The sequence below is a fragment of the Maylandia zebra genome, linkage group LG9 (assembly GCF_041146795.1).
Source record: "Maylandia zebra isolate NMK-2024a linkage group LG9, Mzebra_GT3a, whole genome shotgun sequence".
NCBI classification, from domain to species: Eukaryota; Metazoa; Chordata; class Actinopteri; order Cichliformes; family Cichlidae; genus Maylandia; species Maylandia zebra.
This window is the reverse complement of record NC_135175.1, coordinates 20,326,532-20,347,349: the sequence shown is the minus strand read 5'-3', so window position 1 is coordinate 20,347,349 and position 20,818 is coordinate 20,326,532. Positions and strand designations below refer to the sequence as shown.

At 41.0% G+C, this 20,818-nt stretch overlaps 1 protein-coding gene across 2 annotated transcripts in view; it reads left to right on the top strand.

Annotated features, from left to right (window-relative positions):
* The window catches only part of prex2 (phosphatidylinositol-3,4,5-trisphosphate-dependent Rac exchange factor 2), a 97,248-nt gene that overhangs the window by 5,435 nt on the left and 70,995 nt on the right, over positions 1–20,818 (top strand). For both annotated transcript variants that reach the window (XM_004546902.5, XM_076888131.1), the window contains exons 2-8: positions 11,479–11,550; positions 12,455–12,577; positions 14,041–14,145; positions 16,174–16,275; positions 17,086–17,247; positions 19,831–19,964; positions 20,532–20,635. In XM_004546902.5, the coding sequence (XP_004546959.3) occupies positions 11,479–11,550; positions 12,455–12,577; positions 14,041–14,145; positions 16,174–16,275; positions 17,086–17,247; positions 19,831–19,964; positions 20,532–20,635 (802 nt within the window). The remainder of the gene's footprint in view (positions 1–11,478; positions 11,551–12,454; positions 12,578–14,040; positions 14,146–16,173; positions 16,276–17,085; positions 17,248–19,830; positions 19,965–20,531; positions 20,636–20,818) is intronic.

The following is a 20,818-nucleotide window of genomic DNA, read 5'->3' as shown; positions in this document are numbered from 1 at the left end:
TGCATATGCCCAAGCCTTTTTTTCTGTGTTAAATTTGCACTGCTAATAGGAAATGCGAAAGTGACGCAATGGCTGCCCAATTGAATGCAATGTCACTGCTTGCTGTGGACTTATATTGTCTTGTAATCCTGTTTCAGTGTCTTCTTGTTCTCTTCTACTTTGCTTTGTAATGCGTAGTTGGAAGCTGAGGGGAAATATGCACTTCATAAAGCCTGGGTTCCAGTCTCAGCTCATTCTTGTGTATCTTGGTCCGTTTTTAAAGGCTAACCATAAAAGCTAATCCTTTACAGTTGTTTTATTGGATTTTTATTTTATTTTTTTTCTGTGTTTGACCAATCAATATATACTTACCAAAGTTTGGAAAGGGCACTCAGAGTTTCTCTTCTGCTGCAAAAAGACCCTAAATATTAGGATTTTTTTTTTAGTGCAGATCCAAAAATGAAAAAGTTTCTGTGGTTCTCCAAAAGGACCTGGTGTAAAGTCCCACTAGCAGATTTTAACACAGCAGAAAGCACTTTTTGCTTTTTGTCTCAGGCCATTTTTCAAGCAGGATTTCCTTCCTTCTTGGACCTTCCCATCTTTACATTGTGCTGCATGTTTCCTGCTTAAACACACATACAATCCCCCCACCAATGCCTTCACTGGCCATGGAAAGCAGTGTTGTGCTACTGTACACGCGGCCACTTAGCAACCAGGAGGCTTAACTGCATAGGCGTCAGGGCTGCATAAACCTTTGTGCTGAATCCATAGAGTAGGCTTAGCTCAGAAGGCTGCGGCGGCGGCGGGGGGAGGGCAGAGGAGAAGGAAGGATGTGATTTGACCTGTGCCAGCTGCGTTGTCACATGGTGCCTGCATGCGACAAGTACAAAAGGGCGAGATTAAGGTAGACACAGTGCTGTGAACTTGCCCGTAGCATTACCATCCTTTTGGATAACACCCCTGGAAAAAATGAAAGCATGTTTCTAAACTAAACAAAATATTCATATGTTGCTCATTAGCCGGATTAAACGATTGCCATTTAAAAAAAAGAAGTAATTGCCAGCCATGTGTTTTCATGTCTTCAATTATCTCACAAACGCTATGGCTCTTTGCTGCTACACTCTCCAATCCGATTTTGTCTTTTTCTTTTTTGATGGAGTGTTTGCTGACTATGTCTAGACAAGCTTCCATATTTCCTCTGTGGTTCAAACTCACACTTTCCATGTCATTCATGTCTCTGTCCGTCCTGCACTTCAGGGCTCTGACTCTGTACACAACCAGAGTTAGCCAGACGTGACGGGAATTTCCACTTTAGCATCAATTATTTAATTAAGCAGTTGAATAAGATTTGCTGTAAGACAAGTGTCTCTCTGTTTCTAAATAAGTTCTGTTTGCAGACATCCTTTCTGTGGCTTTCTTTTTTTTTTTTTTTTTGAAGATATAAAATTGCTGGACTTTGTATGAAGGATGAATTAGCCCCAATATTAGACATGTTAATTTTACACTGTCCTTTTGTAGTCAAGGCTAGAGTCTTGGTATCTGTACTGTCTGTTGGCAAGAAAACTTTCACCACATTATGAACAATAATAATAAATAATGGAGTTCCTTCAGTGTGGTGCTTTCTGATCTGGTCATTAACAGTCCAAAAAGCAGCAATGATGAGCTGAACCCTGTCAGGAAGGAGATTTATTTGGGTGGGAATACACTCAGCAGTTGTGGTTGGGCAGAATGAGAGTTGGGGAGAAACTGGCAGGGTAGTTGTTTAGTTCTCCTTTGACAAAATGTCCAGTTCTGTCATGTGTGAGAGAGGCTGACGCTGCAGGTTTCATTTTTCCTGCCAGTGCTGCTGAAATGGGTGGCAGGGGGGCCTCCTGCAGATGGTTTGGAAGGTTTGAATGGTAATCAAATGAACAATCGGGCTGTGAGACAGTCATGCTTGGGAGCGCGCCACAGATTAGGAGGCTGACAATTCTGTTTAGTCATCTCGGAGATCAATACAGTGTGCTGTGTGTGCGCCTCTGCTGGGAATCGCCAGCAATCAGTGGGTGATGGTTTGCTTGACTGCACATAGAGATTGTAGCCCTGCTCTCTGGAAACGTACTCTCATCTACTGGAGGCAAGTCTCCCCACCTAATATCCAATTTCGCAATCTTCCTAACATGTTAAACTTGCTAACCACTTGGAGTACAACGATGGGTGAAATTAAACAGACCCACAACTTGTCAGGTATTAAGCTCTGCGGACATGACCGCAAGGATCATTTTATGCTCATGTGCTCATTTCGCTTCAGTGTCGATTGTGAAAGCAGCTCGCCGAGTCAGGCAGAGACATTGGACACAGACATATTCATTAGATAAATTGCTTCATTCCAGCTGTTTATGAATGTACTTGGTGCCAGGGTCAGTGAAAGGACAGCAATAACATCAAAGTGGAGAATTTTTCTAACTTTTACAGACAATTGGGAGTTCTTAGAGATGCCTCAAAGCACATTGCTTATTGGTCTAATATTTCTTTCACAAGCCAGAACTTTGTTCCGGGCTTTTTCAGGAAAGCTCCCTAACCCTAATAACTGGTTATGCCACCCTTGGCAGTCAGGCATTTGCAATAATTGGTGAAGAGACTTTCACATTTCTTTTTCGAAATTTTGCCCCACTCTTTTTTGCATGATTGTTATAATTCAGCTACATTGGATGTTTTTGAGCATGAATGTCCTATTTTAAGGTCATGCCAGCTCAATCAGATTTAAGTCCGAACTTCGAGTAAGACTCTCCAAAACCTTCGTTTTACTTGTTTGAGCCATGCAAAGGAGGACTTTTTGGTGTGTTTTGTATCACTGTCCTGCTGCATAACCAAACTGTGCTTGAGCTTCAGGGCATGAATTGATGGCCATACATTCTCCTTCAGGATTTTTTTGATAGAGCGCAGACTTCATGATTCCGTTTCAGTTATGGCGAGTTATTCAGGTTCTAACACAGCAAAGCCGCCCCTGACCATCACACTACCTCCACCATGTTGGACTGATGATATGATGTTCTTTTTATGTGAAGCTGTGTTTTATGCCAAATTATCAGAAAACCAATGTTCCAAAAAGTTCAACTCTTGTCTCGTTACTCTACAGAAAACTCTTCAAAAGTTCTTGGGAATCATCAAGATGTCTTTTTTGGCAAAAGTGAGATGAGCCTTTGAGTTCTTTTTCTTCTAGGGCCTCTCCCATGGACGCAATTTTTGCCCAGTCTCTTTCTTATTGTTGAATCATGAACTCTGACCTTATCTGAGACAAGTGAGGCCGGCATTTCTTCAGATCATGTTCTGGGTTCTTTTATGGCTTCCTGAATGAGGAGGCCATTAAAGATCACCAACTGTACTTTTGGAGTCATTTTGGTAGGCTGGCCACTGTTCAAAGTCTTCTGCATTTGTGGATAATGCCTCTCACCTTGGTCCACTGGAGTGCCAACGCCTTAGAAATTGCATCGTAACCCTTACCAGACTGATAGAGGTCAACAATGTTGTTTCTCAGGTATTTCTTTGTGTTAGATTGTGGTGTTTTTTTACTTTTCTATGAGGCTAATTACTTTTTCCTATAGGGCCAGGTGGGTTTAGACAACTTTTTTTGCCCATAAAAACTGAAATAATCATTTAAAAACTGCATTTTTGTATTTATTCGGTCTGTCTTTGGCTCATATTAAAACTTGCTTGATGTGAAACATTTATATGTGACAATAATGCAAAAAAGAAATCAGAAAGGGAGCAAATATTTCACACCACTGTATTTTATATGCTGTTGTGAGAATGTCAAATTTTACAGTATTTTAATTGTTTCTCAGTTCTTATACACACAGCTTCCCAAAATAACACATATTATACAGATAAAAGGACTTTTGTTTACCAGAAGATCATGTAAAATGAATTCTCACTGTGTACTCCGCTGTAAATTAAAACCAGAGGCTTTTATTGAGTTGTAAAGATGAGCTTTAATAGCTGCTTCCAAGTTGGAATTATTAACATTCCCTGTTGTATTTATAGCGTGTGTTTCCTGTATACATTCCCAGTGGAGGAGAAAAAGTCAGCTTGGGAAAGAGGACTAATGAGATGGGAAGCACAGGATGCCTCTAGGAGGTGTCATCAGAACCTGTTGAAGCCAGGAAGGGACCTGGCTTATTGCGGGAATTGCTACAAAGAGCCTTTTCTCTCTTTTCGGATGTCTCCCAGTGTGATCTCTGCACCAGCGACTGTTTGTCTCTAGTCAGTATTTGAAGGAAATTCAGTTTTTGCTTGCCAGGAATTTGGGGTGTGTGGATACGTGTGTTTGTGTGCGTCATAGACATGTGTGTAGGTGATTTACTCTGAATTTAGCCCTTAATACTGTTTTAATTCAAAAGCAGGTCTTCTGCACGGGAAAAATGGCAAAGGCAACATATACTCATATCCTCCCTACAGAGATATGTTAAAAAGGTCAAAGAGGCTCTCTCCTTCTTTTTTTCAATGCCTCTTCCTGCCTTTCCTTCCATCTTTGCCCTTCACTTCTCACCACTGCAGCACCTTCACACACTCAGGTGCTTTCAAAGCTTACCTAGGGGTGCTGAACAGCTCACACCATTGTTACCGGCTGTCCTTTATTACTCTGCTTTACTTTTTAGACTACTGTGGTGGTAGACAGAAATATATATCCAATATATATACACAAGCACACACACTGTATTCTAAAACACAGTTATGTTAATGAGCAAAGCGTCACAGTCTAGTGATTCACTCCAGTGGACTTTTTCATGCTTATGTGTCTGTCTCCAGCTTTGAATGGCTTTTGTCTCATCTTTGTTATTTGCTGATGAGACACCCTAGATCACAGATTGTGATGGAATGATAACAAGTGCATAGAGATGTGCCTATAATTTATTTATTTTTTTTTTGGGGGGGGGGGTGCACACAGGATGTTTATGTGTACGTTTGTTTATCAGTCACCACAACAAAGCAGATCAGCCAATTGTCCATGGACAAAGGGCCAGTTTCTCTAATAGGCTCATAGAAAGGCCTATTTGTTCTTCTGGAGCGCTGCAGAAGAAACACTGCCAATGAACTTCCATTGGACCTTTTTCAGTAGTGAGCAACAGATCCCACATTACAGCAAAAGCAGCGTAATGCTGTTAAGAGCACAAGTTGTGCTGACAGATGTGTTACTTCACATAATATTTTTACTCTGTTTATTAAAGCTGCGTCACCACTTTAATTTTAGGAAGAGCTTTGTGTTCTACAGTTGCACCAATTGATCCTCAAGGACTTAAAATGGTTGTTTTCCATTTGATACATCAAACACACCCTGTGTTCCTGCCCACTCTTTAAATGGCTCAAACTTGAATGGATTAACAGATGTTTGAGGCTAGCTTTGTACTCAATTCAAAGTCATTTTTGCACCATCGAAGCAGCTACATAGCTTTTTCAGCTTTTCTAATCAGAGCAGCTTGTTTGCATTGTCTCGCTCTTTTTTTGGTTATTTTTAAGCACTCTTTTTCCCCCCCCCCCCTCTCTCTGTGGTTCCTACCCTGCCACCGCATTCTGCTGGGCATGCCGAACAACCATGCACTTCACATTCTTCGCAGCCTCTGACACGAGCATGTGCTCTGGCTCGGCACATACAGCGTTCATGTGCACATCCTTTATTTTGGAGCGCAAGAATGTCTGTCATTGTCCTCCTGTCATGTCATTGCTAGCTTACTTATTTGAGGAAGCAAGTGACCTCCGTTTTTTGACAAACTCCTTTTCTTGATACATGTGTTTCTTTGACAAAGAGATAAACATAAACAAGGGGAGGGGCTAGTTCCGCCGATTGTATCTTTCCAGTCTGGTGGAGAGGTGCCGCGGGGACAGCATTGCATAATATCCATTCACAAAATGTCCTGAACTACTTTGGTCCTCTGGCTAGCCTGTCTGTTGTTCTACTTTTGTATATGACACTGAAGTCCAGAGGACGCAGGGTGTAATCTGAGCTGCATGACTCCTGCAGATATTGAGCGAGCTGTCACTCATGTCTAAGTGTCTAGTCGGTAGTTCTTTTATTTGCTTAACCTGATTTCAGCTTCTTATTCCTAATCCTAGTGTCAGATTATTTAACTTCTCAAATAAGAGCAACACTGTATGCAAGAGCAAAGCAACGATTTACATTACCGTGCCTTTGCGGCCCACAGCATGTAGGCCTTTGCTGATTAATAGCATGTAGGGCCACATGCAGCGATTGCACCGAACTATTCATCACACCCATCTGCTCTGCAGAATAATGAAAACTTTAATGGGGTTTTAATGTGCTGTCCCCACCCTCAGCCATCAAAGTGACAATCCAGGTGATTATACCTGGGCCCGAGGGAACACAATTTCTAAGAGTTTTCTTGTTGGATGCTGCTGATGGAAATTCATGGATCGTAAAGATTGTACTGTATGTCCTAATAGCAACCTTTGCTTGAATATATTTCTATTGGTGCATTTCCATGTAGTACACTACTCTTAAACTGCGTAGTGCTTCCAACCACACATTTAATGCTGAATAATTATACACATGAGATGACAGCTTAACACAAATAAATACCAAACAATGCTACATCTGTTACATCAACGAGTAGAAAAAAACTGTGCCAGTATTAGCGATGGTATAAAAGATGGACCTAGCTGCCATGGCATCACCCGTTGGTTTCTCGAGTCCTGTTTAAAGTCTCAATATGAGTATTGTCATTGTCATCATTGGCTGCAAAACTCTGTCTTGATTTTAAAACATAGGACCAAGATTAACACAGTAGACTTAATATTTTTTCAGTATCACCCAAAACGAGTGACTGAGCCCATAAACTAAGCAAGAAAGTGTTTATCAGTGGTCAAGACAAAAAGTGGTTTTCCCTTAGACTTCTATTGAAGTTTTACAGACATGTGACCACTAACCATGCGACATTAACTTCTCAGCTATTTTGGGGCGTTTGCCAATCATGGTGATTATCTAGGATCATGTGAATAAGGCCCCAGTCACATTGGCTTAGAGACCAGTTCATGGCCATCTTGCAACCATCAGGTATGAAGGAAAAATAAGTTTTCCACATCCAGTTGGGAATGGTTGCAGGGGGTTGATGGCAATCGCTGGGGAAAACTGATTGCTAAAACCTCAGTCTCACAGCCCTCCAGAACAATAACCAACCTACCCTTTGCTAAGTATACATAGTATACCATCCATGTACTCTGTAGTGCATTGCATGTATTCGATTTGAACACACTGTTGCACAAGTAAAAGTACATGCTAACATGTTATTTATTTTTTTAACCTCCTCTGATTTGACACTGCATCAACAATCATGTCAGAAACAGAGTTTCACTCTCAGCCCTCGGGATTCTGTAACGCTAGAGGTGAAAATGAGTAGGAAGGGGGGTGATGGATCTATTCCTTTTTAAGTTGTCATTAAGCCACCAAGCACCACTTTTTCAGTGTGAGAACTATTGTTAACTAAATATAGCAGAATTTAACTGGATTCAAAGCATCAGGAGATTCAGATAAATCCTAGAAATACTTTTTGTCATTCACTTGCCTGATTGTTGACATCAGAACTCCTTGCAAAGGTAAACTTGTGCAGGTTCTATCTGCCACAGTAGCTACAGTATTTAGAAAGTCTTGCTATGAAGGGCACCTCTGAAGATATTTCTCTCCCACAGTTTGATGGTTTTGCAACTGATGTTGCAGCGGCTTTAATGTGCTGATAGGGAGGAACAGTCCCACTCCTGAAAAAAGCAACACTAACCTGACCATCATTCACTACGTCATTCACAGTTAGAACCTGTGATGCATGATGGCATAAAGCACATTATAAAACCAAATCATGTTCACATATTAATTCTCAAACTCTGAAAGTCTCCTGCTGATCTCAGCAAATGTAACAGACTTGTTTTTTTTTTTCCCTATATGGAGATTTGCACATATGGCTAAAAGAGCAGACTGATTTTTTTTTTTCTTTTTTAATTGATGACATTTTGTGGTTTTGAAATCTGACATTATTTCATACTTAACATTGACAGCAGTAGTAAATACTCTAACATACTTGAGAGTATTGAAGGCCACTCTTTTCCTTCATTTTCATGAAAGAAGAAAAAAAAGTTGGTAAATGATTAAAAATTGAAATTACTCACTAAAATTCTGAGAAAGTATCTTTTAGAAATCTGGTAGTGATTGAAAAGAGTATTTAAACCACAAAGACCTTCCATAAAAGAAACACAACTTGTTGTTCAGTATTTTTATGCTTGTTTCTTTAAATCTGGTCTTAGAAGCCATGACATTGACCATGAACGGCTCCCATTGAGCTCTGCAGCCATTGAAGTCTGTTTGCGATTCAACAGTGGTCAGCGCCCAGACACAGTGGACTGCTGCAAGAAAACACATCCTACAAAAAAATTCATTTCACTTGTCACAAGGAAAGAATAGCAAATAAGGAGATTAGTGAGAAGGTGTTTTTTTTGTTGTTGTTTTTGTTTTAATGAACTCGCATTAAATTATACCTGAGGTTTAAAGAAAATGACCTTCAAAAAATTATTATAAAATCAATTTTCAATGCAGTTTGTTTCAAGCTACTAATTATTATCATATTGGCAAGAACTGTTAATAATATTACAACCAAAGCTTTAAGCCACAAAACAGATGCAGTGAAGAGACACTCCACTAACCAAATGAGACTGGATTTGAATGACATAAGTGCTCGATTTAGATACATGCTGTTAGGTGTTGCAATGGTCACCCTGGGTACTGTTACTGTGTCCATATATTCAGCCAGTCGAATTCCCATTCACTGTCCGTGGAGCTGTTCCAGAGCTAGTCTCTTTAACAACATCAACAAGGCACTTTTGGCAGTCGGTTCGGAAGAGATATGTTCGTTTCCACAAATCAAGCCTGAGCCATCCGCAATTCTAGGAATAACGTCCAGACTGATGGTTTTTCTTTTCTTTCTTTTTTTTTTTAGCACAAGCCTTTCATGGTAACAAAACATTTCTTCATTTGACAAGTCATGCAGTTTATTATCTCCGTCCAATCCGATTTTGTCTCATGCTTATTTTAATCTGATAAGCATCTCGAGGTGTCTCCTGACATTCTGCAGCAGAGCTCTTCTTAACTGCAGATATGCAGGATAATTAGCGAGTTGCAGATATAGAGATTATTTCTTGTCGAGTAGACCTTTCATTATTAGAAGTGATACTCCATAAAGGCTGTCTTTGGTGATAGGAAGCACTGTTTTGATGAAAATTGCTCAGCTGAGGTCATACACTATAAGCCCCGGCAGGCCTTTGCGAATGCCTGACGGATTCTGCTTAGTGTTTGTACATATTAGAATTGCTAATCAGATGCTAATGCTAGTGAGTGGCAGAGTTGCGAGGCAAGGCAGCTACAGAATGGTAATCAGCATGAAGTTGGCCTACAACAAAAAGGCTGATTATTTAGGCCCCACTCGTTTTCTTTTTCCCCCCCGTTCCAACCACAAATCTAGATTCGTACATTTGCTTGTGCATTTCCTTTTGAAGTGCTGCTTGACGTCAGTACTGTGTGATTAAAAAGATTTCAGTAATTTTTTCACGTTGGCTTGTTTTCTTACAACGGTTAACAGAACATTGGCTTTGTAATTAGCTTGAAATGTAGATTTTACCACCAATCTAGCGCCACCCGCTTTCCATCTGTTCACAATTAATCAAGTGAAACTGTTCAATAAGCTTACTATAGTCACAGGCGCTCACTTAGATCTCAGTGGCAAGGAATAACTCTTGGCTTGTGTGCTCATTAAAGTAACCTGTTAACATGCTTTGTGGTTGTATTATGTTAGCTTGCTCAGGTCAGGCTGCCTGCTGTGTGGCTGCAGTGGGCGACAGATGGCATTATGGCCCTCGGTGGGGCAGTAAGCGGATGCCCATGGTTAGGGTTAACTGCAAAGACAGATGTAGGTTTTTGTTGCTTGAGGTGACTGCGCATCAGTGTGGAGTTTGATCACGTTGATGTTTACAGAACTGCTGTTGCTGCTTTCTGTCCAATGAATGGGCTGCTGAAATGTCAGCGTCAGTCTGTTGTATTGTACTTCAGTCTCTCTTGTCTGCCATGTCGCATTGGCTCGGACTGGTGTGACAGGCCATTGATTGAGTTATAATTCATCATATTGTCACGGTGGATGTGGTTTGAATAGATCTAGTTCAAAAAATAGTTTTTGCGTCAGCTTTCTTTCATCTTTGTAAATTTGCCTTCATGTTCATGAATCTTACCACAGTTTAATCGGCGTAATAGTAGAGCCTGACTGATATAGGATTTTAATACTGATAGTGACATAGATCCTTTTTTCCCTTTGTAGTGTTTTACAAATCCGCCTAACAAGTGCTATCAGAGTCTTGAACAGCTGACCTATTTTAACAGTAATAATAATTTTAGCACATCAGGTCATCTCACATATCAAACCAGCATATTAAGCTCAGCTCTTTTGCACATAAATCTATTTAATACTTCAGTTTTATTTTTGCTTCCATTTATTTATTCACGCTATTTGTATTTTATCTGTTTGTACATATTAACCGGCATCTGTGTGGACAGCAGAGAAAAGCTTTTTTCCTTTGCACACATGACAATAAGCTCTTTGACTCTTGAATACAGTTTCATGATTTTTGTAACAATGACATTTCTTGAGTGCTGCTTAATTAACTCTTAAAGTTTTCAGCAAGAAAAAGTTTTGTTTTGGGGGAAAAAAATTGCACTATTGACAGTAATTTCACATCTTCTTAATATTTTATAAAAGTTTCGATTTTTCAGCCTTGCTTCTGATTTCATCACAGCTTCCCGTAAGTCGTATACGAGCATCCATCAAAATGAAAACGATGCAGCAAATTGAAGGTGGATCGCTTTCTGCCAAACCCTATCCCAAGCACTGCACACATGCAGTAAACGTAAAGATTCTCACCTGGTACCCACTGATGGATGTCTTCGTCTTTAAAAGCTCTCCCTTAGGCAGAGTTCAGAAAATGACTAATTTCTCCTTAGTCCCATTTTAGCACTACCTTTGAAGCACACCTTCTTAATTTGCCATTCTCAGAAAGTTCCCTGAAGCATTAAATGGGTTGTCGGGCGCTTATGCAGCAAAGCAGCCTGGGAACCAGTGTCCTCGGAGACTGAAGAAAGTTAAGAGCACTTTCCATCCATCTCAGTTCACACACTGTTGGCCTTTACAATTCACATCCAAAGCCACTTAACGCTGCCTTTGAAATACCACGAGCTGCAATTTTTTTCCCCTCCCCCCCATTTAGTGTAAAGATTGTATTTCGCCAATATCAGGTGTCCATTGTGAAGGTTACCAATTTACTGTGGCTGTGAAGAGTTGCAGCTGCACACAGAAAGCCTCAAATATTGTCTTCTATTCAGCCCGTTTAAGGTTCAAGAGATCAAATGCCAAAAAGCAATTTACTGTGGGACCGTTTCCACAGTGTTAACTGTTGTTTTCCTTTTCTGCTCTGCTTCAGGTGTTCCTGCATCGTCTCAATCAGTACGCAGCCACCAAAATCGAAAAGAATGTCACAGACGAAACGGTGAAGGTGAGAAGCAGTCTTTCGCTCTGACACTGCACTCAGGGGCATTACCCGTGAACAGTTGGGAAGTTTCATTTTACAATTAAGCTTTTTTGGGAGGGGGGTGGGGGTTCTTTCAACCTGAACTTGCATCAAGTTCTGGACTGTAGAAGAAGCAGTGGGCGATCCAGGAAGCAGCTGTAAATATATTCTATTTTTAAATTATCCCAGCTGGAGGATAATAAAGGATGCTCTCTCACAGTGGGAGCGTTTCTTCTCTGAGTTTGCTTACTTTTGAAGGTAAACATGCATTCACTGGATATTTACTGGAAGTCCCGTGTTTTGGAACGTGTCCCCTCATGTTCTGATTTGTTTGGGAACACGCTGACGGGGTTTTTAGATAACGAAAAGGGTCATCGCTGCAAAGGCCGACAGCTGCAATGCCACCGAGCGGCTGAGAGTGCTCCAAAATGAAAACGCAACGATCGGATTTGCCCAGATGTTTTTCCTTTTTTCCTTGGTATCACTAGCTACTAAGTTTATTCTGGCCTTAGAACGCCCATGAAAGACTTCTGGTTTTCATGCTTTGGTTTCATTTCACTCGCTTCACTTATCCAGCACAGTTTTTTTCTTTAATATCGCCACAAAAATGACATAAATAAGGGCAGAAGTCAACACCACATGAAGGCTAAGTTTCCACACAACAAATCTTAACATTGTGTTCCTTTTTTTTTCTTTCTTTTAAAATATCTCTAATTATGTTTGAAATTCAAATATCAAAGAGATCTTAAGCTAAGATACTCATTACAAAGAAACCTCGTTTTTTTTATTCCGTGGCCATCAAAGCACCACCGACCACAAGAGGAAGCATATGCCAAAGTATTGATTCTCTCTCTGCCTCTCTTTCTCCCTCCCTCTCTCTCTCTTTTAGGTCTTATTCTCTAACATTGAGGAGATTCTGGCTGTTCACAAAGACTTCCTGTCCATGGTGGAGGACCTCCTGCAGCCCGACCCTCACGCTCACCATGAAATCGGTCGCTGCTTCTTGCACTTTGTACGTAACTCGTGCAACTCGTGCTTCTGCAAATTGAATGTCAACTCAACGCATTTTAATTACGATGTTTTGTCCGAGCTCCTAAAGCTCCGTGGCACTGATGCTACCTCCCTTCGTAATATTCCTCAGTTCACTGGAGCGTGTGATCTGAAAAAGGGGGGGGAAAAAACGCTCTGTCGGGGCTTCGGTGCACGGTTATGCCGACGTGCTCCACGTGTTGTCAATTTAACTCCCTTGGATTACTCGCGGTGAGAGTGCCCACATGTGCGATATGCCTGATAGAGCTCTGATATACTGCTCTTTCCCGCTGTATATCGCAGTTCTTTGATGCGAAGCCTTGAGGCACGCTGGTGTATAACGGTCTTCAAAGTCTAATAAATCTGAGCGTCCTTCTGTTGGGGATAAGGCGAGTTTGTCAGTCGCATCTAGCTGCTGCTCATACAGGTGCAAGAGAGATGACCTGGCAGTATAAGTGGTACATTTAGGTTTATGACATGATGACCTCATTAGCAAGATGGGATATACTGAAAACTTATGACCATAATTCAGTCATGAGCAGTCATGTGTGTCCATAGAGATGAAACAAATTAGACACGCCTAACGTATTATGCAGCGTTTTTCAGAGTTTCCTACTCTGTGTAATTCTTTCATGAAACTTTTATAGCACCAACAAATCACTACAATCTACTCCAGAAATACAAAAAAGCCAGCCAGCTGGGCAGTGCAACTCCCTCTGTGACTCAGGCCTGAACATTAGTTCATGCTGGCTGAAAACTTTCCTTTTGGGAATGCATTGGAATCAGTCAATCCATCGCAAGGCCAGAACATAAACAATTTGGGTGTTCGTAAATAGTCTTCCTCGAAAACACGATTCGAGTCGGGCGATCTGTAAAGTTAATCATAAAGTTCTGTTTTTGTACGCGCTACCGCTTGTTTTGACAGTTATGTCTCTTCAGATCACCCGCTTCGTCTTCTGCGGCACAGCAGCACGGCTGAAGACTGCGTACTATTTTTGCTGCTTTGTAGTGAGTGATTTAGAGGCTGTGTGGTCTGGGCCCGCTGCGAAAGACAATGAGTATGGATGTCATATGAATGGCTTTGGTGGAAGGTTGTCGGTCATGGCTGCAAGGCAGATGGCAGGATATGATCACTATTATGTATTTGGTGATGAGTGGGACGAATAATTTATATCTTCTCAATTATATATATGTGCTCTCCAGTCAGTTTGCCTCTTTCTCTCTCTCATCTTTCTTTATTTTGCAGTCAGATTTCCTGTCTTCTTTACTGCCCTGTCTGGGTTCATTTGTTTTCTGATGCCCTCCTCTCCTTTCCCATTTTTCTGTTTGACTTTGTTGCCCTCTTTCTGTTGCTTTCTGACCATAATTTCTGCTCCTTACATGTCCCCCCCCCCCCCCTTTTTTTTTTTTTTTTTTTCTCACCTTGACTTTTTCTGGCTCTTGCAGAGGAGCCGTTTTCAGATTTATGACGAATACTGCGGGAACCACGAGAAGGCCCAGAGGCTGCTGCTGGAGCTCAATAAGATCAGAAATGTCAGGACATGTTTACTGGTGAGAAGAGACTCCGAACCTTTGTGCATTTGAAGAAACTGTAAGCAGTCTTAAAAATGTATGTGTTTAGGTTCAGTAACAATTAAATTGTAAGTTCAAGCCTAAATCTGACAAATCTGTTTCAGTTCTTGGTAAAACAGAAACATGATTTCTGGAACAATTACAGCGTCTGAGGTGATTTCTAAGGGCCACTACACACTCTCCTAGGCATACAAACACGCAGTCACCCACACATAGCAGCTGGACAGTGTAAAACCCTCTACTCTGTGTCCCAGTTTGTTTGACAGCTGATGTGGCTCTGCCCCTGTGTGTGGGCTGACTCCCACTTCCTGTTCCGACGTTCTTAGAAACTTTCACTTCCACAGGGGAGCATCGTGTTGCGAGAACAAAGTTGACTACGTTCCCACTGCTGGATTGTGTTTAGGGAGGTCAAAAAATGTGCACATTTTTCTTCTCTGTTTATGCACAGGTCCCCAATCATAGTTTTATCCTCTGTTAATAATTTTGGCTCCTTTTTTTGTGTGTGACAGTTATAAGCATCTCATCACACCCTGTGTTTGGAGACGATGAAAAGACGACGCCTTCTTCCAGTAAAGAGTTAAACACTTAGAAAACCTAGAGTATGACGGCAGGTCTGCTTGTATTGATTGGAGACGTCTGTGGGGAAGTGTATGACCTTTTCTCAAAGTGTAATTGATAGGGTGAGAGACAAATGTGCACATGCATGTACTATATACAACTATATGGAAAACTGGTGTCTTTAATCTAAGGAGGCAGTTTAGCCAAAGATATTAACCGACACTGATCTGCTGTGGTCTTTATAGCCTTGACCCTTTGGTAACCTAGCCTGCCATCAGGGCCGTTTGGGTCTCGTGTTACCCTCCAAGCTCCAGTCCGCCATGAGCTTATATACTTCAGGTCATCTCCCAGACCCTACAGTGACCAAGATGGGGATATCCACTCCATATAACCTCCACTATAACCTTTGGCCTGCTGACAGCAATAAAATCTGGTTTAGTGTTTATATTCAGCAGTACCGCTTCTAAATTTCAGGTGAGAGAAAGGTGTGATTGAATATTTCCTCATAATTTGCAATCTACCACATGAATTGTCATGCTGAGGGAGAAAAGTAAAACTTATAGTTTGTGGATAGTGTTGGTAGTGTCGTGATTCCAAAACATGGCTACAAATAACCCAGAAAATACTTCTTACTAAAGTGTAGTTTGAAAGATTACTTCACCTATTAAAATGAAAGAATTGACAGGACTTGAACAAATTGGAGTAGGAAAGTTAGCTATGTGTTTCAAATAGCTTTCTAAATTCATGGCTAACTGTTGAAATGTTTTAGCTAAAGTCTAGTCATAGACAAACACAGCTGAAGTACAGCCAGCTAGCTTGAATTTGGAATAAAAAGTTGTCAGTAATTTTGCTAAAAGTATAGCTGTAAGTTAAATGTTAGCTAACTCTGAGGGTTAACAGTTGAAATAGCAAGATAACATCATGGCTAAACATCGAAATGGTTAGCTAATGGCACAAATACATTTGTAACGGTTACATCACTTAAAATAAATAATCAGCTGTTAAATAGTTCTGTATCATTTTGTTAATTTATTGAAGATGAAAATATTTTCACAGCTTTTTGCTAATTTATGCTAACACATAAAGTTTTGTGTATGCATTCGATGTATTTTGATACCTGCTAACTGTTCGGCGCTCTTATTTTAAAACTGGAGACTTTTGAGCTTTGGAACAGCCTGCTTGAACAGACTTCTGAAAACTCATTTTATAGGTTAGCTTCTTCATAATCTTTCTCAAATACTTTGTTGCACTTGTTGTATGTTGCAATGAATGTAACACTATATATATGAATCTGTATGCTGGAACATTCATACTTACCTTTTACTAGCTTTAAAGCACTTCGTAACCGGTAATGTTATTTTTTTTTTTTATTATTAGTACGAATTCTCTGACAATGTTTCATATTTCATTTAACTCTCCTCTGTTATCCTCTCCTCTCAATCCCACCAGAACTACATGTTGCTGGGAGGCAGGAAAAACACAGAGGTCCCACTGGAGGGATATCTGGTAGCTCCCATTCAGAGGATTTGCAAGTACCCGTTGCTGCTCAGAGTGAGTATAGTCTTGTGCACGCTAACCATGTGTTAAAGAGATACCACACCCATGCGCCACCTCTGTAGAGCAACTTCTTCCCCTCTTTTTCGTCCAACCACACCTAGTCATTAGTTAGGGCTGTCCCATCCTATTCACATCAACCTCTGCCTTGCTAATGAAAAACTGGCCTCATATTCTGACACGTCTCTGCTTTAGTTCCCTGGCACAGCCACATTGCAGGAATAACACGAGGCCTATCATCACCTCCGCGGCCCAGCTGCGCTTTCAGACACTTTGACTGGGCTTATTCACACTGGCACTCTAGGTTGTTAGTTTTGAAGTTTCCATTTTTGAATGTGAAACGTGAGTGAAATGAAATACATTTTCAAAGGCTTGTTTGAGTTGGTGATCTGAGCTGTCCCTATTCATTTATCTTGTTATGATCTATTAATTCTCCCAGGCGCTTTCTAAACAGCCACCAACATATGCGCAGAGATGTTATGATAATAAGGGGGTAATCCGATGCGTTGCGTTTTTGAAGTCTTTCAGCTGCCAGGGCCGTAAAGTAACACCAATACATCCAGAAGAGTGTAAATTGTGCACTAATAGTAGCTGACATGCTAAAACACAGTGTTTAGACTACAGATTATGAGATTGGCATTTCAGCAGAAGGGTTTAAACCACTAAACTCAAAAACCACGAGAGAGTGAAAAGTGAAGTGCTTTTCATGATGGAGCAATATTTGCCAGCTATTCTTCCAACTGCGTCGCTTTAATTATACTTTTCTGTGAAATTATGTGACATTTTGTGTGATCTGTACATGCGTAGGAGCTGCTTAAGAGGACCCCGAAGAAGCACAACGACTACGCTCTGGTACAGGAGTCTCTGCAGGTGATGAAAGAGGTGTGCTCCAGCATCAATGAGGCCAAGAGACAGATGGAAAAATTGGAGATTTTGGAGGAATGGCAGTCGCATATCGAGGGCTGGGAGGTGAGCCTCAGTAAAGCATATTTAATGATTTATTTCATTAACTTTAACTTAACGTCTTGCTGTATTTCAGAGTTTTGGGGATTTGTTTTGTTTTTGTCCTAAGCTGAGCTTTCACTACTTAAGCTGAAAGTCATGACTTATTTAAAGTTACTCAGCCCTGTGCCAGCAAGAATTCCACATGGCCTGACTTGTGTAGCCTTTTAAGCTTTCGCATACTCGCCGGGAACAATGACTTGTATTCACAATAGCCATACTTCTTCTGCATGGTTGAGTTAAAGACGTCATGCTTTGGGGTGAGCAGTCAGATCACCATCGGGTAGATTGCACTTCTTTGTATGTAGGGTTATTTTTCCCCCCCCGTAGGTAGGCTTAATAAGGGGTCGTAGCAGTTGGAAAAAGTGTAAAAAGAGATGGTAATTGTACAGAAAGAGGGCAGAATACTTATGTAATTGACCTGGCTTCATGTGAAAGGGCCTTAAGGCTTCCAGCACACATGCACACAGACATGCTGCAGTGTTGATAGAGCCTTTTCAGGCAGCAACAGATATTTGTTTCTAAATAGAAAACAGGCTTTTTGACTAAAATGTTTAGAGTTTCTTGCATTTGACTGACTTGTTCTACTTTTTCTATGGTCACCCACAACTTTAAAGAGTTGCTGTATTATTGGATGCCTTTTAGTGCGAGTGTTTTGCTTTACAGTAAAATATATGGCAGGAACTTCAATAGTGGATCCATTAATACAGTTTAAATCCAACCCAAAACCTCAATGTAAGGCCATTATACAGGTTTTAGCGACACACAACCACACACAAATCTAAGAATAGCGTAATCAGAGTCAGGCTTAGTTTTTGGGTGGGGTGACATCTTGTGTTCAACATAATCCTGGCTGTAGCTACTTTGCAGTTTCCCCTCAGTACTTTTTATTAATTGTAAACATTAGCTCATTCTGGAGCTGGTCCTGCGACTGCTGCACGCCAGGCTCTCCGGCTCTAAATGAGATGGAACTAAGAGGGAGAGAAGAGAGGTGGAGGGAGAAAGAACTGAGTGATGGTTGTATCTTGTTTTTCTGTGTGGGTGTTTTTGAGGTATTTCAGTGGGATGAGGAGTGATTGTGAGAGCCGCTGTTTTTTTTCCATTTCTGCTCCTCCTCCTGGGATGATTGCTTGTTAGCGCTGACCCGCTTCACTGCTGGCTACCCTCGGGGCATCCTGGCAGGTTCACCTCCCGTGTGAGAAGCAGGGCTGTGGCCCAAAGTGGTCGCCATGATTGTGTGCTGCCAGCATTCGTCAGGGTAGTGATTGCCAGTTGGTTAGTGTTGCATGTGTCTGTGTTTTGTCACTGTGCACTATAAAAATATGTTAATTTTAGACTAGAGGGTTGTAGTTTCAAGTTTCATTTCACATTCTGTTCTCTAGTTTAATTAGCATGCTTAAAATGTACTTGAGTTGTAGAGTTTGCTTGATTTGGCTTCCTTAGCTTAAAAAATTCTCTCATCTCTCGAGGTAATTGGCAAATACCACTTAATGCTTTATTTTTTTCCCTCTTAATTAATGGCATATCCTGCTTCGCAATTGTTATGAGTCATTGTCTTACTATGAAAGTAGATGCTTGAATTCTGGATGAAACGGATGATTGAGGGTTTGAAGTGTGAAGCTTTTTCTATGGAGCACGGTTAATATAAAGAACAAGTGAAAAATGCTGCAAAAGAAGTGCAAATTTAAGTGAATAGGATGGAGGCTCTGTTAAAAGCATGTCTAACACAAAGAGGAAGTGTCAGTTCTTCCATTAAGGACACGCTGCTTTACAATCTGGACCGGTGTGATGTTGCCATTGGCCCCTTCAAGTGACCGAGACCTCTTTCTGTGTCTGGTGCGCACACATTGAAAAGCTGCAAATTAGTTTAACATCTGGTCATGGGCCCTTGAAAGAGTGGGAGAGTTAAAAAGAAAAGTGTGGAGGAAGGAATAAAAGATAGCGAAGAACAGAGCAGGGGAAGAAAAGTGAAAAATGATCAGCAGAAGGGAAGGGAGGAAAAGAAGGGGGGGGGAAAACGTGGGATAGGTTTTGGCCCGCCCATGTCTCCGTTGGGAGCACATTTTCCGCCTCTGTGCGCATGGGGGTTATTTTTAGCTCTGGAGGGCTGATCAAACGTGGTACATAAATTCCCAGAGCAGGCAAGGTAAGGGGAAAAGACAGCACACTTTATCACTTGCAGCAGGAACCCCAACCAATCTGGTGACCAGACGTGACAGTGCAGCACATGGTTGGACTGGACGGGATGTTGTTCTGTAGAGGCTATTAACGGCCGCGCGTTTTTAAAATCCCACAGCAATCTGCTGTGAGGAAGCGGGGGTGTTTTTACAGACCCCTGAGAGTGGGAAGAGGAAAAAGTTGGGCTCTGTAGTCCCTCCTCCTGTTCAGACAATATATGTGAATGATAAATGCCACAGTTTATATACTTTACTATAGTTTAAAATTAAAACTTGAACTTTGTGCACAAATTCCCACGTCTCTCATGCATGTTAATGACAACTCACCTGTTTTTTTTTGGGGGGGTTTTCCTGCACCATTGTCCATTTCCAGGGTTCAAATATCACAGACACATGCACGGAGATGCTAATGCAGGGTGTCCTGCTGAAGATTTCAGCTGGGAACATACAAGAGAGGATTTTTTTCTTGTTCGACAAGCTTCTGGTCTACTGCAAGAAGAAAAATAGGTGACTTTTTATTCATTACTCTTCTCCAGAGAGAATGAAAATATTATATTTGTGCTAATTCCTGTGTGTCTGTCCTCCTACAGAACATTTAAAGTACAGACTTTATAAATAATTCACTGCACCGTTCCTTTCCTCTTACTATGGGAAGTATTTTAGGTTCTGTTTTGTGAGGGAGTTGGAAAAACATTTAAGGAGGCAGAGATGGAAGACTCATATTAGAAAAGGATTTAGACGAAATTTTGGGTGATTAATCAAGGTAGGGATATGAACCACCACGTTTGGGTAGTATTTTCCTTTTAGATTGATCTTTCAGATAATCTTCGGATGCAAATAATACGACATTTATTCCGATCAGGCAAAACTGAATCGTGAAACTCGTCTAATTAATCTGTGTTTGGCAGCAGGAAACCGGATGAAGAAGCTGAGTATACAGTATCAAGTATTAAATGTAAAGTATTTTGCTACTGATTACCTTTGATGTCAAAATAGGCTGGTAAGTGTGACAGTCTATTAAATATGATTTAAATGTTTAAGGATTAATCATCATCTTGTTTCTCTCCGTCAAAGGCGTTTAAAAAACAGTAAGGCGTCCACCGAGGGCCCTCGCTACCTGTTCAGGGGAAGAATCAGCACTGAGGTGATGGAGGTGGAAAATGTGGATGATGGCACAGGTGAGCAGTGCTCTAAAAGAAGATACCCTGGTTATTTTGGACAGCTGCTGTTTGAGTTTATTATTTTTTGTCATTGCCTGTGCTAACTTGCCAGGACCACTTACAGCAGTTCTGGCAGCAGGAATTTAAATACATGCCATAATAAGCCACACGGAGAAGTAGACAACATAGTCCTTGGCGTGA